The sequence below is a fragment of the Silurus aristotelis genome, assembly GCF_946808225.1.
Source record: "Silurus aristotelis genome assembly, chromosome: 18".
In the NCBI taxonomy this organism is placed as follows: domain Eukaryota; kingdom Metazoa; phylum Chordata; class Actinopteri; order Siluriformes; family Siluridae; genus Silurus; species Silurus aristotelis.
Genome location: NC_139591.1, coordinates 21,371,196 through 21,386,195, shown reverse-complemented (window position 1 = coordinate 21,386,195; position 15,000 = coordinate 21,371,196). Strand labels below are relative to the sequence as shown.

The window sequence follows — 15,000 nt, the reverse complement described above, 5'->3', positions numbered from 1 at the left end:
TTGTCTTTGGTGTGAATGAGGGTGCATGCTGGACTCATGCAGCTTGTGATGCGATCCCATTCTACTTTGGAAGCTAGAATAGGTTTCAAATCTACCACAAGCCCAACATTGATAAAGCACTCTTGAATTTAAACAAATGAATTGCTGGTTTATTAACTGTTCATTTTGGATGTATATTGATTGACAAACTCCATCAATGCTGAACAGTATATACAGGTTTAAGGCCATCAAGTGCTTCCATCCAGAAAACGTATTTTTCATGGAGGGTCTTGCATATTTGAACAAGACAAACCTATCTGCATAATGCATATATGACAATATCAGGACTTTGTAGTAGAAGAGTCAGGGTGCATTTGGTGCATCATGAAACAAAAAATACAACAAAGAACACCCAGAACTGTTGTGCAGCTCGAATCCTGTATCAGACAAATGGAACAACATTCCTTTCACAAAACTTCAGTATCTGGTCTACTCAGTTCCCAGATAAGGACAGGAGATGTGATGCTACACAGCAGTAAGCATGGCTGTGTCCAAAATTTTTTGAGACCTTTTGCAGCCATCAAATTTAAAAGGACCTTTAAATAGTATATATTCTCAGTTTAAACATAATTACATTCTGTTTTTATTTCTATTTTGCCCATTTTTGGAATTGGAGTTGTACAATCTTCCACTCATTATCAGCAATGCAATCGATGTAAATATAGGTAACATACACTTCTTGTGTTTTTGTTTGCACAGGGGTGACTGAATCAGACCTAGAAATGGCACACTACACTAAACCCCAGAGACCTACCTCTCTACCCATCCAACCCTTTGTCCTTCAACCACCAACCGAAAAGCAATCCAACAAAGCCCTGGGCTCCCTAATAAACCAGTATCAGAGCCACAAACATGGTGCATCCGAAAACACTAATTTGTCCGGATGTTTAGCACTCTCACCTTTGGACAACTATTCCTCCATTCATCTGGAAGTAGCCTCATGCTCTGAAACCTGCTCTACCTGTACCCCAACCCCGACTGAGTTTTTCATTAGGCCCCACTGGGTTCCGCCCAGTCTACTATTCTTTCAGGTTCCCCCAGTCTTTAAGTACAGAAGTACAAAGACCAAAGAACATGATAAGAGCCTCACAGGTGATAAAGCTTCTCCAAACCTTAAGCAATGTGCGACTGGCCAGGAAAAGCCCTCTCACAAACCTTTTCCCAATAAAAAACTACAGAGCTTTCTTCCTACGCAAGCTGACTCACATCTGACACCTGAAAAATGTCAAGTACCAGAACCAAGAACACAAGGGGAGCACTTTTTTCCTCATTACAGCTTGTCTCCAGCCATTACCTCTGTGACATTGCTGACTTCTGACACCTCCAATGTACTTCCTGGTACTGGACGGTGCAACTCAGATGCTGTTTATCGAGCCCACACAAATGAGGAGCACAGCACTGCTGCTTTTTACATCTTGGAACCAAAAAAGCTTTCCTGTATGATTTTTTTTATGCGACACCATAACTATGGTTTTGCACTTAGTCACCCTGATAATGGTCAATTCAGGTATTCTTCTTTGTACGTACAGGCTTCTTAGTGAAAGAGCAACATCAGCATGGTGACTCATCCTCTCTGGCAGATAGACCACCTGAAGAGTTTTGCTCATCACCAGATGTCTTCACGAAATCTCTTCCTATTGATCTGCTGCAGAGTAAAGGTGAGATGCAGAAGGATGTCTTTCTTGATGGGTCTGATCTCTTCCAAGCGGAAACTGCTATAGGGCTTGTGAACATTTATTACATTAACATTTTATTATGGTTTGAAGGAAGCATTTTATCTGACTTTCAAACATTTTTATTGACAGATTTTTTTAGTTTAAAGGTTTTCGATGTTCAGGAACTGATTTATCCAGGTTTACTCCTATTACCTGCTCTAATAATAACCTCTGCTCTCCTCAACCACAAGGTTTCTGAGGGTACTGATGTAGGTGAGGGTGAGGACACCTGGGGTGCAGTCAGAGTTCCAATTCAGCCCAAAGGTGTTCAATAGGGTCGAGGGTCAAAGCTTTATAGTAGGAAATCTTTCACATTTTCCAACCCATGTAAAGCATATCTTCATGAAGCTCGCTTTGTGCACAGGGGCATTGTCATGCTGGAACAGGTTTGGGTCTCCTAGTTCAAGTGAAGGGAAAATTTCATATACAATTGTGTGCCTCCAACTTTGTGGTAATAGTTTGAGAAGGAATCACATACTGTATGTCTGGAAAACTCAATGAGTTTGTCCATATAGTGTAGACCAAGATTTCGAATATGTGCACCTTAACATAGCCAGTCCACCTCCCGGAATGCTTTTAGGGGGTGGAAGGAAACCAGCAAATTCCAGAGCAAACCACTCGAGTAGACTGACAGTAACCCAAGCTGAGGACAAAACCAAGGACAATGAACCTCTGATGTAAGGAATGAATAAATGGAAATTGTAATGGTTGGTAAATTGCTGTGGTTTTAGAGGAATAAAAACTTTGGAAAGTGCTTTTATAGAAAAACAATTACTGACCATAAGTCTATCATTCCAATCTGCTTGCCCTTTTTAATTTCTCGATTTATTTTTAACATATGCAATGTAAGACATAATCATGTTTTGCACCCGAAAGATTTTTAAATAATACGTCTATTATCTTGCCTTCTGCTGGTGCAGCATAGTGATGTATTAGTTTTCGGTCTGACGGAGACATGGAGAGACAATTTCTTTGCAGTCTCTGGTCTCTGTGTCCCTGTAGGTGTTTGTGACCTACTTTTTAAACTCACCCTGTCACTGACTAATTGACCGTGTCAGTTATTTGAATGTGTGATTGTGTGTTGTTGTGAGCACATGAATACTAATGAGTCTCTTTTATTTATTCTTTAAAGATACCATTCAGCTTCTGGAATGTTCTAGAATGTATTTTAGCCAAACTTTAGGAATAATAAAAGTTAAAATGCTAGCTTCAAAATTAAATCTTATACTGAGTATAAGATCTGTATGCACTTTTTGAACGTCCCTTTCCACATTTAGTCCCCGTTTGCTGTCATAATAACCTTCACTATTCTGGGAAGGTTTTGGGGTATGCTTGTGGAGATTTGTGCTCATTCAGTAAAAAGGGCATTTGTAAAGTCAGATATTGATGTACAGTATGTGAGGTAAGGAGGGTTTCAATTCATCCCAGAAGTGTTCAATAAGATGGAGATTAAAGTTCTAAAGCAGAAGATCTTGACTCTAACCCATTAAAAACATACTTTCATAAAGCTGGCTTTGTCCTTTGTTGTGTTTATCATCTCATGATGCGTTTTTAAATGGTGTAAGGTCTAGACTGCAGGCAGGCCAGTTCAGCGGCCAGACTATGCTATTGCTGTAGAATGCTATTGTGCAGTAGATTTTTTCTGGGGAACTGGGGTTGTATTTGTGAATGATTCACTAAATCTGTGTAATTAATGCTGTCAGATAATAAACAGATTTCAAACTTTTGGACCCTGCATCTATACATACTGACCCTCCATTTCCTGAAAAAATACAGATTGACAGCACAATGTACAGTAAGCAAGTTGCCAAGCGATGGTAAGATGCTTCTAGGGTTTCCTGTGTAGTCATTGCTATAAGATTGGTAGGATGTGGCCAGTGGTTGCCAGTGGAGTGGTTTTGCAGCCATATGTGCTTCTGTATCTTAGGGAAGTGGTAGCACAGTGATGACGGCTTTGGGTTACTGATCAGAAGGTTGGGGGTTCAAGCCTCAGTATTGATAGGGTTGAGGTAGCTCTATAGCAGGAGATCTTAAACTCCAACCCATGTAAAGCATATTTCCCAATGGAGCTGGCTTTGTGCACAGGGGCATTGCCATGCTGGAACAGGTTTTGATCTCCTAGTTCAAGAGAAAGGAAATGTAACGCCTCCAAGTCAGGTGTCCCAATTTTTTTGTCCATATATTTTAAGTATGTCACATATTTCCCTACTCAATCTCTATTTAGTTTACTCCATGTGCTTTTTTAATGTTCAAATCCTGGCTCCGCCCCTTGTCCTGTGATTGGTTTATTGTGTGATTGTGTTCGCCTGTTCAGTGTTAATTCATTGAATTGTTTGTACATGTTAATTCTGCTATATAACTGCTGTTTCTTTAAGTGTTGCAAAGACTTAGATTAGTGTCCTGTTCTTGGTTTCGTCTTCTTCTTGCTCATTTTGATCCCAAACCTGTAATATATCTGTTATAATATCTGCCATGGTCATACCTTTCATTCATCTAGTATTTGGTCCACTTGCAATAGCATGAAATGTATTTAAACACTTTATAAATAGTTATTGGAATGCAGTGTTGGACAGTAACGAAGTAAATTACTGTACTTATGTAGTTTTTTTCACGTATCTGTACTTTACTGAAGTATTTCTATTTGTGGAGACTTTTACAGTAACTTCACTACATTTCAAAGTTAAATATCTCACTTTTTACTCAACAACAGTCGTTTCGTTTTATTAATGAGGATTAAAAAAAAACGCAACTGGTCAAACACTCACCAATCCACCAATCGGGGTTGAGCGCGCGCTCTGTTTTAAACTTATTTTGATTGGCGCTTGTTGTATCTGCTGATCACCAACATACAGTTCAGCATCAGTTTAACAGCAAGCAGAACATTGAGAGGAATAAATTATGATAAAACTCCAGACTCGAACTCGACACCACACATGTGGGCTCTATTTGCATAGATTTTATTTGTAGTTGAAAAGAAGGATTTGGGTTCATGATCATTTTAATCAGTGTTTGAGTCATTAATATCATTCTATTACTAGATCAGTGTGCTGAGAGTCACATTCGAGTCTTTTCACATAAACTGAGTTGATTAAGTAAAAAGTTTTGTGACAAAAATGAGAATAGGAGCATTATAGTCATAATAATTCATAGTACTTTGGATAATTAAGTACACATTTACGGCAAATACTTTTGTAATTTTACTCAAGTGCCATGACCTATTTATTCAAATCGCTGTATTTACCATATAAGTATTTAAACATATCTATATGTACAGTATGTATGGAAAATATATTTGATATTAATATAAATGACTCCATAATTATTCACTCTGTATTGAACAGTTACACTTGTTTATGATGCAGTACAGTCATTTGGATGTACAGCTTTCAGCTAATTTGCTGTTGAATTGGTCAGAAAGTGCTTTCCAAAAGAACCCATATTACAATTCTCTCTCTGTCTTACCTGCTCCTTTCAGACATGTTGAAATCACTGAGCGAAGCAGTGGATTTGATCACAGCCCATTTCAGCTCTGGCACAGACCCTAATGAGAAGGTAGGATCGAGAGAACAGTGATTTAAAACAGTGATATTAAATGCAAAACCTCGTATATGAATTTTAACACGTTACAGCAATACAAAATGCATCCCACTGAGATCCAATTAACACTGCTCTATCTCAATCTGAGGTGTCGTTCCAGTCTAGCGGTTTAATTGAACGTGCTAATGATAATAATTCTGTGCGACTTTATATAACAGACTGTGCTGTGATCTGATTACAGTTTAGGGTGGGAAACAGCTCACTGTGCCCAAAAATCAGTCAACTGGTCCTTGATCATCTTTGCCCCGCTTTCCGGAACATTCTCCAGGACGGGCTGAGACCTTCTAAGCTGGATTTGATTGTCGGACAGCGTAGTAATAAGCCGTGGAGCGTGGTGGAGGCATCGACGAAGCCAGGTTTGGGAATGCTAGTCGCTCAGAGTTCTTTTGTCAGGTGTGATTTTGTGAAAAGGGCCTTCCTCTCGGATATTCAACCTGTACGGAGGATGATTTTGTTGTTTTTATTGAGAAAATGACTTATTTATAAAAGCAAACCAATTTATAGATTCTTACAGATTTAAGTCTGTAAGAAATCAAGCTAAATTAGCTAATGCCAGTACCTTAATCATACGCTATTCATGCTAATATACGTACCATGAATGTATTATTGATTGAATATTTTACAAATATTTTTAATTTTAACATAAATAAGCCACACCTGTCTATAAGCTGTCTACACTAATGTACTTTACACAGGCTTTAACGAAAGACACGTTACACACGGTGTAACGGGTGAAATATGTTCCACTTCCTTTAGGAGCATAGCGGTATTTTGGGAATTGCCTGGTACTGCATTTTTCCACGATTACTGCATGTGTCCAAGACGAGGATTATGTGTTTATTATTTTCTGATGCTCATTTCTAAGTTTCTCCGACTAACCCGTAACGCTGTTGCCAAGAAAAATAAAAAAGGCTCTGTGTTCTTACAAGCATAGCATTATGGCTGATTTATGCAGTTTGTACATTATTAAGGAGATTCTCACACCACTGGTCCTGGGTTTATTGCACTTTTATTTATAAATGCACTCTTTTATTCCAGGACCGTCCACCCGCATGCTGCACAGTCTGGTCTCGGTGGTTAAAAAGTGCTCAAAGTTGACCAATCACAGTATGAGGCTTAATGCCTTCTTCTTAGGCCTACTGAAGTGAGTCTTAATACGGAATATACACTATTTATCTTAAAGTACAAATGAAATAAATTGCTGTGGAGTAGCAATAATAATATTTGTTTCCCAGCTTGTCTGCTTTGGAGAATTGGTTCTGGCACTTACACACCTGTATCGGTAAGACTTTAAGAGCCTTGTTAATTTTTTGCTGGATTTTCCTGTGACAAAGGTCTTAAGCAACTTTATAGAATATATAAAGAATAGGAATGACATATGAGTCAAACCGGGACTTTTAATTTCACAGGTATAAAAATGGATGCCGGTGTGGCAGTACTATACGCAGTAGTAAGTGGCTAGCATTAACACATGTCACGGGCCATTCCAGAGACCGTTAATCGAGATGGCAGACAACAGTGTTAGTGCGTGCATGGAACAGCGTTGACTGAGATCAAACTGAGTTGATGAAGTTTCTTGTAAACGAAGAAACTTCGAGAGAATATCTACAGAAGACTGCAAGCAGACTACGGTGATGAGACCGTCAGGCACAGGAAGACATTTGAATGGCTTAAATGTTTTGTACCGTACATCCATCAATGCCAGATCTTTCCAGGAACTCTAGAATAAAGTGTATAAACATAAAAACTGCAAAAATAAATGCAGTTTCCACTCCTTGAGATTTGTTCTATTTATTTCAGAAAGTCCCTGTTTGACTTGACCGCCCCTTGTATATAGAATATAGAACAAAAAACGGTAGCAAAGGAATGTAATGAACACAATATACAGTATATCCTCATCATATCTTCTTTTCCTGGTGTTGCATACTGCAAATACTGACCAGAAAACAAAGATATGATGAGGTGGCTCAGTGGTTATGACATTGGAATTCTGATCGGAAGATTGTGAGTTCACATCGTTCCCAGCCCTGCCAATCTGCCCCTGCTGGGCTAATCAGCATCATCTGTTGTATAAATGAGATAATTGTCAAAGTGGTAGCTTAGTGCTTAAGTATCTTCAGACTTTGGATCCGAAGGTCATGAGTTTAAATCCCAGTAACACCAAGTTGCCACTCCTGGGCTCCTGAGCAAAAGGGTATGAATGAGATAAATGTAAGTCGCCCCCGGATCAGGGCATCTGGCAAATGTCATGAATTTAAATGTCGAACAAGAAATTACTATAAAGTAAATACCCAGATCTGGTTTGTGTCCATATCGCAAATCCAAAGGTATTTTTGGAACTATGTAATCATTATTTGTTAAGAGATACTTGTCCCATGACAACACTACCCCTTTAACCCAAACATGTATTTTCATTTTCCCTCGCAGATGTGATCGCAGAGTACTACCACCCCTGGGCATTCCTGGCTCTTTCCCAGGATCCGGCATTCAAATCTTACTTTCAGGAACTTCTCCTCCTTCTGCAGCCACTGTCCGAGTTGCCCTTTGACCTTCACTTGCTTTCAGAGTCAAGGCTCCAAAAGAGACAGGAGCAGAACCAGCCATCCGTCCAACAGTCAAGTTTTTTTGCTCTGTCTGGCTTCTCATTTCTACAGCCACATGACAGCCAGAACAGTGATGGACACCATAAAAGAGCTGAAGTGAAGGAGAAAAGACAACCATGCACTCCATCCCAGACAGAAATGAGTACATCATGTATTACTACTGTACAGAAGTTTCTTCAAGGCCGTGCAGTTACGGTTTCTGGAAAGTCCAACGGAGACCAGGAGCAGAAACCAGTTTCGGTTGTTTGTTCAGAAAAGAAGCATGCTGGTTGGTGGCTCAGCCACACACCCATTACTGAGCATGTGATGGAGGCACATTGGCCTGATGCTGTTCCTCATAGAAGTAATAATAAGACACTGGTGGAAAATGTGGACAGCAGTGGGGAAGAGTTCTCATTGAGGACGGATGAGGTGCAAATGGCAAAGGAGCTGCGCTGGGCACGATTGTTCGGTTCTGGGATCACAATGGGAGTGGAAAAGACACAACAAGGCATCAAGCCAAACCAGAGAATGAGGTTAGTATTAGGAGCAGGTTCACATCAGTTATAGAAATCCGGTTTCAAAGGAAACTCAAATTTGTATTGGAAACTCATGAGGTCTACATAGTTAAGCTTGCATCACACCTGCACCTATTTTACACCCAGAATATATTTTCTTTTCTACAGAACGCCTTCACAATGGCTTCACCTCGGAGCATCAAAAGTGGACCAGTTGGCCCAGTCCATGTGTAGCAGAGAGACCTTATGTCAACTGCAACAATGGTGCAAACTCAAGCATTGAGAACATTCATGGATAAGAAGTGGAAAGAAAAGCACAATTAACTACAAGCACAACTTACAGTACAGCAGAAAATTCTGCTTCTTTAGTTCTACAACATCTATGTTATGTGGTCAGCTTTCTCCTCATTCCCTGCTTGTTTATGCCAAAATTTGGTGATAGTTCACATTTACATCTAAAGCTCACTCTTTAACTTCATGTCAACGCACCACTAGAACATCATTAGCATCTAAAAACATCTGTGACTTTTAAACCTGTAGCATGCTAATTATAGATTTAAACAAAGTCGAGTAAACTGTAAATTGTCAAATTAATATTCCAATAGCAGGAGTGGAAAATACTCGCGTGAAAGCACTTGTGTCCAGAGAAACGTAAAAGACCTTGCGTAAGGACCCACAGAGTTACCGCCTGGTGATTCTGGGATTTAAACGTACGAACTTCTGATCCTTCTGATCAGTGGTTTAATGTTTTAACCATTACAACTTCCCCCTTTGTGGTACTGTTTTGGAAGACTTTACTCAAGTATTGAGGGTGAATACTTTTTCAGGGTCTGTACAAGGTGGTGTCAAAAAGTTTTGAGACTCGCTCTGTTTAAAAGAAAGTATTTAATTTTTCTATGTTTACACACTATCACCTTTAACATTTTCCCTTTGTACCCCAGTACAGCACTCATACTGTTACTGGCAGTTCTGAAATGTGTCCTGAAAGTTTTCTTTCAGAAGCGTGTTAAGCACCTTCTGCGATTCGTGCCGGATCTCCGTAACAGGATCAAAACTTTAAATGCTGGATCTTCATCTTCGGGAAGAGGGTGAAGTCCGCAAGAGCCAAATCTGGAACGTAGGGTGGGTGCGCAAATGAGATCATGTAGCTTTTTTCTCCGACGATCATCATGCACAAGTTGCTGAATGGTTTCAACATTTTCTGGGGTTTGAGCTCGTTGGAAGTCTTCCTGATCTCTTGTGATGTTCATCCGGTCGTGAAGCTCGTGTGCCGCTTAAAACGCCTCGAACGACTCATTGCAGCGTCGCCGTATGTCAAATATATGTCATGTCGAACATCTCTGTGCTCAGTTTCATGCAGAATTTCCCATTTGCTTTTTGTTCTAACTTGCTGTTCATGATGGAATCGCCGATGTGGTAACGCACGTGGTCAGAATCACACCAGTTACCAAGATTAGTCTTGAATCCTTTTGATACCACCTACGTTGCATTCATCCGTTTTTTTTATTTATTTGGAATTGAAAAACAAACTTTGCAATTGAAAACACAAAAACCTTTTTTTGTGTTGTGAGAAATAAAATAAAAATTGGATCAGTTACTTTATTTATTCTCTCTACATGTTGAATCGCACAAAGTGTATCACGATACCAAATTTTATCAATGCCTTCAAGTGCACAATATTTCCAATCTAAAATCCAATTCTATCCTAGAAGTCAAATAGGATTTCAATCATTTCTTCTTCTTCTTCTGACTTCTTCCATTAGGGGTCACCACAGAGGATCATCCATCTCCATTCATTTCTTTTATTAAAAAAAATGTCCATTCTGGAGCTATTTGTGCAAATACAAAAATAATGAGATACAAACTAGAGCAACACATTTAGAGAACGCAGACAATCTCATAGATCCTTCAAATAAGTCCCATTTCCTGTCTCTTGCTTGTGGTTTATGAAAAGCACTTAATTAGTGATTAGTAAAATTTTCCTAGAGTGAAACCAGAATGTTAGATGAAGCCACTGATTACCTGCTGATTGTTGATTAGTTATTTTACATCCGGGTTGTTCAGAAGTTCCTGTATCATCTGTTTACTTTGATTTTAAAAACAATAAAAGAATAAATGAATGGAGTAAATTTTTTCCCACTGGTTCCATTTTTATATTCACCTATAATTTTCTTATTATAAATCTCAAACACCATGAGAGAGATTTTTTCCCCCAGTTTTCTTTCTAGTCCCCTTTCCATCTAATTTTTATTCTGATTTTAGTAAGATGATGCCTTTCCTTGGCTAAAGTTACAGAATACAATTTTAAATTCAGTTAATTCAATTAACTAGCTTGGTACGCTTCGTGCATTACAGGTAGTCCTCTACTTACGATGGAGATACGTTACGATGTCTGTATTCATTAGTGTGTTGGTTTATGTTATGTATTAACACCTGTCTTGTCATTGGTCATGTGTCTATTCATTCTCAGCTGTTCCCAATATCATGTGAAATTTATAGGTGTGTGTGTACACCACTGTGTTTGCGTTCTGTGTGATTAATAAGAATGATTATTGTTTTTATGCCTTTGTTTTCACATCTTGTTTTGTTTCCTCATTTTCGTCTTTGCCAGTTTTATTCTTGTTGCTTGCTAATTGCCCGACTTAAGTCTGTTCCACGTTTAGGCACTGGGATATAATTTTAGATTGTTTGCCTTGCATTGGGCAGATGCCATAATCCATAGCAACATTTTATCTCAGTCAACTGAGCAGCTATGGGCCTTCATCAGGTGCTCAGAAGGGGCATTTGAGCTCATAACCTTTGGCTCCAAAGTTCTGCAGTATGCCTTAACCAGTAAGCTACACCTTGACATGACAGCTTGTTTGAGTAGCTTGTTAGTTATGGTTTGGAAAATGAGCTTGTTTGATTAGCTAGTCGCTTTTGTTGTTCATAATATGGGTTTTTAAAAATTTTCTAAGATCAAGACAAATTCCAGATTGTTTCAATGTAAGCCGTTTATTTAAGAGTAAATCTTTGCCTTGCCTTGTACATTTTGTATTCACTTTAGCTAAGAGCATCTGCCTCTAGTGGACAAAAACACAAACTACGTGTTCGTAGAGAATAAAATCATTTAATAAAATTATTCTATTTGTAGTGTATCTGTATAACAATAATTGACATTTTCAAAAACTGAGTACTGAGAATAGATCAGAAAACCTCTTTTTAAAAATAACATCCATATTCTGTTCACAATAGAACAAATAAACATTTCAAATGTTTAAAGGTAATAAGGCAATGTAAATAAGGAAATAGTCATTTTAAAATAAAGTTTGACATGGCCATGTTTACCACTATATAGCATAACGTCTTCTCTCTGTATACATCTGGGAACTGGGAAAGCCTGTTGCTGAAGTTTTGGGAGAGGAATATTTTCCCATATGTGTCTGATACAGGATTCTGTCTGCTCAACAGTTCTGGGTGTCCTTTGTTGTGTTTATCATCTCATGATGCGTTTTTGAATGGTGTAAGGTCTAGACTGCAGGCAGGCCAGTTCAGCGGCCAGACTATGCTATTGCTATAGAATGCTATTGTGCAGTAGATTTTTTCTGGGGAACTGGGGTTGTATTTGTGAATGATTCACTAAATCTGTGTAATTAATGCTGTCAGATAATAAACAGATATCAAACTTTTGGACCCTGCATCTATACATACTGACCCTCCATTTCCTGAAAAAATACAGATTGACAGCACAATGTACAGTAAGCAAGTTGCCAAGCGATGGTAAGATGCTTCTAGGGTTTCCTGTGTAGTCATTGCTATAAGATTGGTAGGATGTGGCCAGTGGTTGCCAGTGGAGTGGTTTTGCAGCCATATGTGCTTCTGTATCTTAGGGAAGTGGTAGCACAGTGGTGACGGCTTTGGGTTACTGATCAGAAGGTTGGGGGTTCAAGCCTCAGTATTGATAGGGTTGAGGTAGCTCTATAGCAGGAGATCTTAAACTCCAACCCATGTAAAGCATATTTCCCAATGGAGCTGGCTTTGTGCACAGGGGCATTGTTCTGCTGGAACAGGTTTTGGTCTCCTAGTTTAAGTGGAGGAAAAATGTTATGCTTCTGCATCTACGTCTTTGGAAGTCCTGTACAACTGTGAAACTCCAAAACAGTTTGGGGAAAAGAACCACAAATGGCTGGAAAAGTCTGGTCTCCAAATACGTCGTCTATATGTTGTATATATGAAAGATAACTATATGTATAAAACTATATTTATAGTTAATAAACATTTTATATATGAACCATTGCTTGTATTATGGCATCCTGGAATTACAGATATCAGTTTGATACTATAATTAGAAAATCAGATTTCTCTGTATAAGTAGAATAAGTATCAGCAAACAACAAACTCCATACATGTTCCCCATGTTGCATTTTCCTCACATTTAATTCTTGCTTTTTCCTGAGTGTTGGTGAAGATTCATCCCTCCCTGTTGATTCTCCTGCGTGTGCCACTCAGAGGTACTGAGTTGCTGGTGAGCTTCCCAAACGTCTGCCCATAGCGAAACTTGTATCCTGTTGGCATGGCGACATGTCAGAATATAACCGACCATTCATCACAAGTGTATATCAGCTTTACAGCGCTTTCAGTACAGAAATATTACAAACGTGGAAACACGTAGACATCATTTTTTTATGTGATTATGTCAAAAATACCGTATATTTATTTACCTGAAAAACATATAGGTTTGTTTATGTTATGCCTTAAAACTACACACATGATTATAAGTAACTATGTGACATCAACTGAATGATAAGTAAAAAAATAAATGAAAATAAATTAATTATATGTTAAAAACAAAACCAGAATTCATGTGTAAAAAAATATATATATAATGAATTAAAATAAACTAAATATAAATAGATAACTATTTAAACCAATATTATTTTATAAAATTTATTTTAAAAAAATAAAATAATGAAATTAGATATAATGTAAGTAAACTTTTCATTATGATGTTTACCATAAATGGGATAAAAATAGTGTAAAAAAAAAAAAGAAATGATGGATTGAATTATATGTAAGCGATTATTCATTTGTGCAATTGAACAATAAAACCAAAAACACAAAACTAGAAGTAAAAAGTAAAAAATGTGTTACTAATCATTAAAAAGTGATGAGGAAATAAATGAATTGTATGTAAAGAAAAAATAGCAATATTACATTAATAAATAGTATAATGTTAATAGACCAAATAAAATAAATACATAGTAAACGAAACAGTAAATAAAAATACAAATATGAATAATCTTGAATGAATAAAAGAACGAACTGTGTCTGAAATCATATTGTTTTCATTCACATGTAACATTTGTGTCATTTTTCGGTTATTATTTCAATATTAAACTGATTAATAGGTTAATTTACATTGTTAAAAATAAGACTAAGAATTAGAAAGCAGCCTGTACCTGGTACATATCCAGTGTAGTGTGGCAGCATTCCCCGATGTGTGGGGTAGATGGTAGGCAGATCGTCTGTGCTTTCTCCTTCCAAGTCGTGCACAGAGTGACCCTTCATCTGCTTGCCGAACTGGATTAGTGCCTTGTTGGTGGTGAGGGAATAACTGGACCCGATCAGAAACCTGGTTCTGGGGACGAAGCCTGTAAAACCTGCAAACACACCGAGGTAAAATATCACTGCCCTGTTCATGCTTATAATCGATACCTGAGTAAATACCATCTGACGTACACTTTCAGTGTACACTGTATTCTATTACACTGTTGGGACAAAACTATTGGGACACCTAATTTTTCCAGCTGCATGTAGTTTTTCCCCAAAACGTACACGATTGAAATGAAGGTCTTTGGATGCTTTCGCGTAAAATGTTTCCTTCACGTGAACTAGGAGACTCAAACCTGCTCCAGCATGACAATGCCAGCTCCATGAAGATATCCTTTCCATGGGTTGGAGTGGAAGATCATCTGCTACAGATCTCTGACCCTCAACCTTATTGAACACCTTTAGCATGAATTGAAATAGCACCCAAGGCCTTCTCACCTCACCTACATACATCAGTACCTGACCCACCCTTGTAGCTGAATGAGCAGAAATCTCCACAAAATCTTGTGGAACATCTCCCCAGAAGAGTCGAGGTTATTGTAACAGCAAAAGGAGACTATGGATGGGACTTTAAAAATCACATACTATCAAACATATTGACACGTCGTATTCACGTTCGCACATTAGTAGTTATTACCAATCAATAAAGTTCAGCATTAAAACATCTGTAAACATTAGCAAAGTATTAACACGTGATGTTTTGGTAATATGAACAGAATATAACGTAAAGCGTTCCGATCGAAACCGTGACGAGGTTTGAGTTGAGGTTTGATAACAGGTTCAGTGTTGTCTTCAGAAAGCATTGTGTAACTCACCTGAAATGAAGTATTTGTGTGGGTCACTGTCTTCCATGGAATATGGAGAGCCCAGGGGCTTCCAGGTGTTTTTATAGGAAAACGGTTCTTTGGTGATGGCCACCAAAGGAGTGTTCAGAACCCGTGGCTGATGTAAGGAAAAAAA

General features: G+C 38.3%; 2 protein-coding genes across 6 annotated transcripts in view; one reads left to right on the top strand and one right to left on the bottom strand.

The window, feature by feature from the left end:
* LOC310741142 (AP-4 complex accessory subunit RUSC2) overlaps window positions 1-10,580 on the top strand; it is a 14,469-nt gene extending 3,889 nt beyond the window's left edge. For 2 of the 5 annotated variants that reach the window (XM_083568676.1, XM_083568677.1), the window contains exons 5-12: window positions 739-1,476; window positions 1,569-1,697; window positions 5,230-5,306; window positions 5,533-5,707; window positions 6,390-6,495; window positions 6,587-6,633; window positions 7,779-8,469; window positions 8,620-10,580. In XM_083568676.1, coding sequence (XP_083424802.1) covers window positions 739-1,476; window positions 1,569-1,697; window positions 5,230-5,306; window positions 5,533-5,707; window positions 6,390-6,495; window positions 6,587-6,633; window positions 7,779-8,469; window positions 8,620-8,734 — 2,078 coding nt within the window. In that variant the 3' untranslated portion in view covers window positions 8,735-10,580. The remainder of the gene's footprint in view (window positions 1-738; window positions 1,477-1,568; window positions 1,698-5,229; window positions 5,307-5,532; window positions 5,708-6,389; window positions 6,496-6,586; window positions 6,634-7,778; window positions 8,470-8,619) is intronic. The other 3 variants (XM_083568679.1, XM_083568678.1, XR_014537861.1) reach the window with 2 other exon arrangements.
* Window positions 10,581-11,540: 960 nt separating this feature from the next.
* Window positions 11,541-15,000, bottom strand: part of cimip2b (ciliary microtubule inner protein 2B) — a 13,015-nt gene continuing 9,555 nt past the window's right edge. The window contains exons 4-6 of the mRNA XM_083568845.1: window positions 14,856-14,982; window positions 13,890-14,090; window positions 11,541-12,995 (exon numbers count right to left, since the gene is read on the bottom strand). Coding sequence (XP_083424971.1) covers window positions 12,901-12,995; window positions 13,890-14,090; window positions 14,856-14,982 — 423 coding nt within the window. The 3' untranslated portion in view covers window positions 11,541-12,900. The remainder of the gene's footprint in view (window positions 12,996-13,889; window positions 14,091-14,855; window positions 14,983-15,000) is intronic.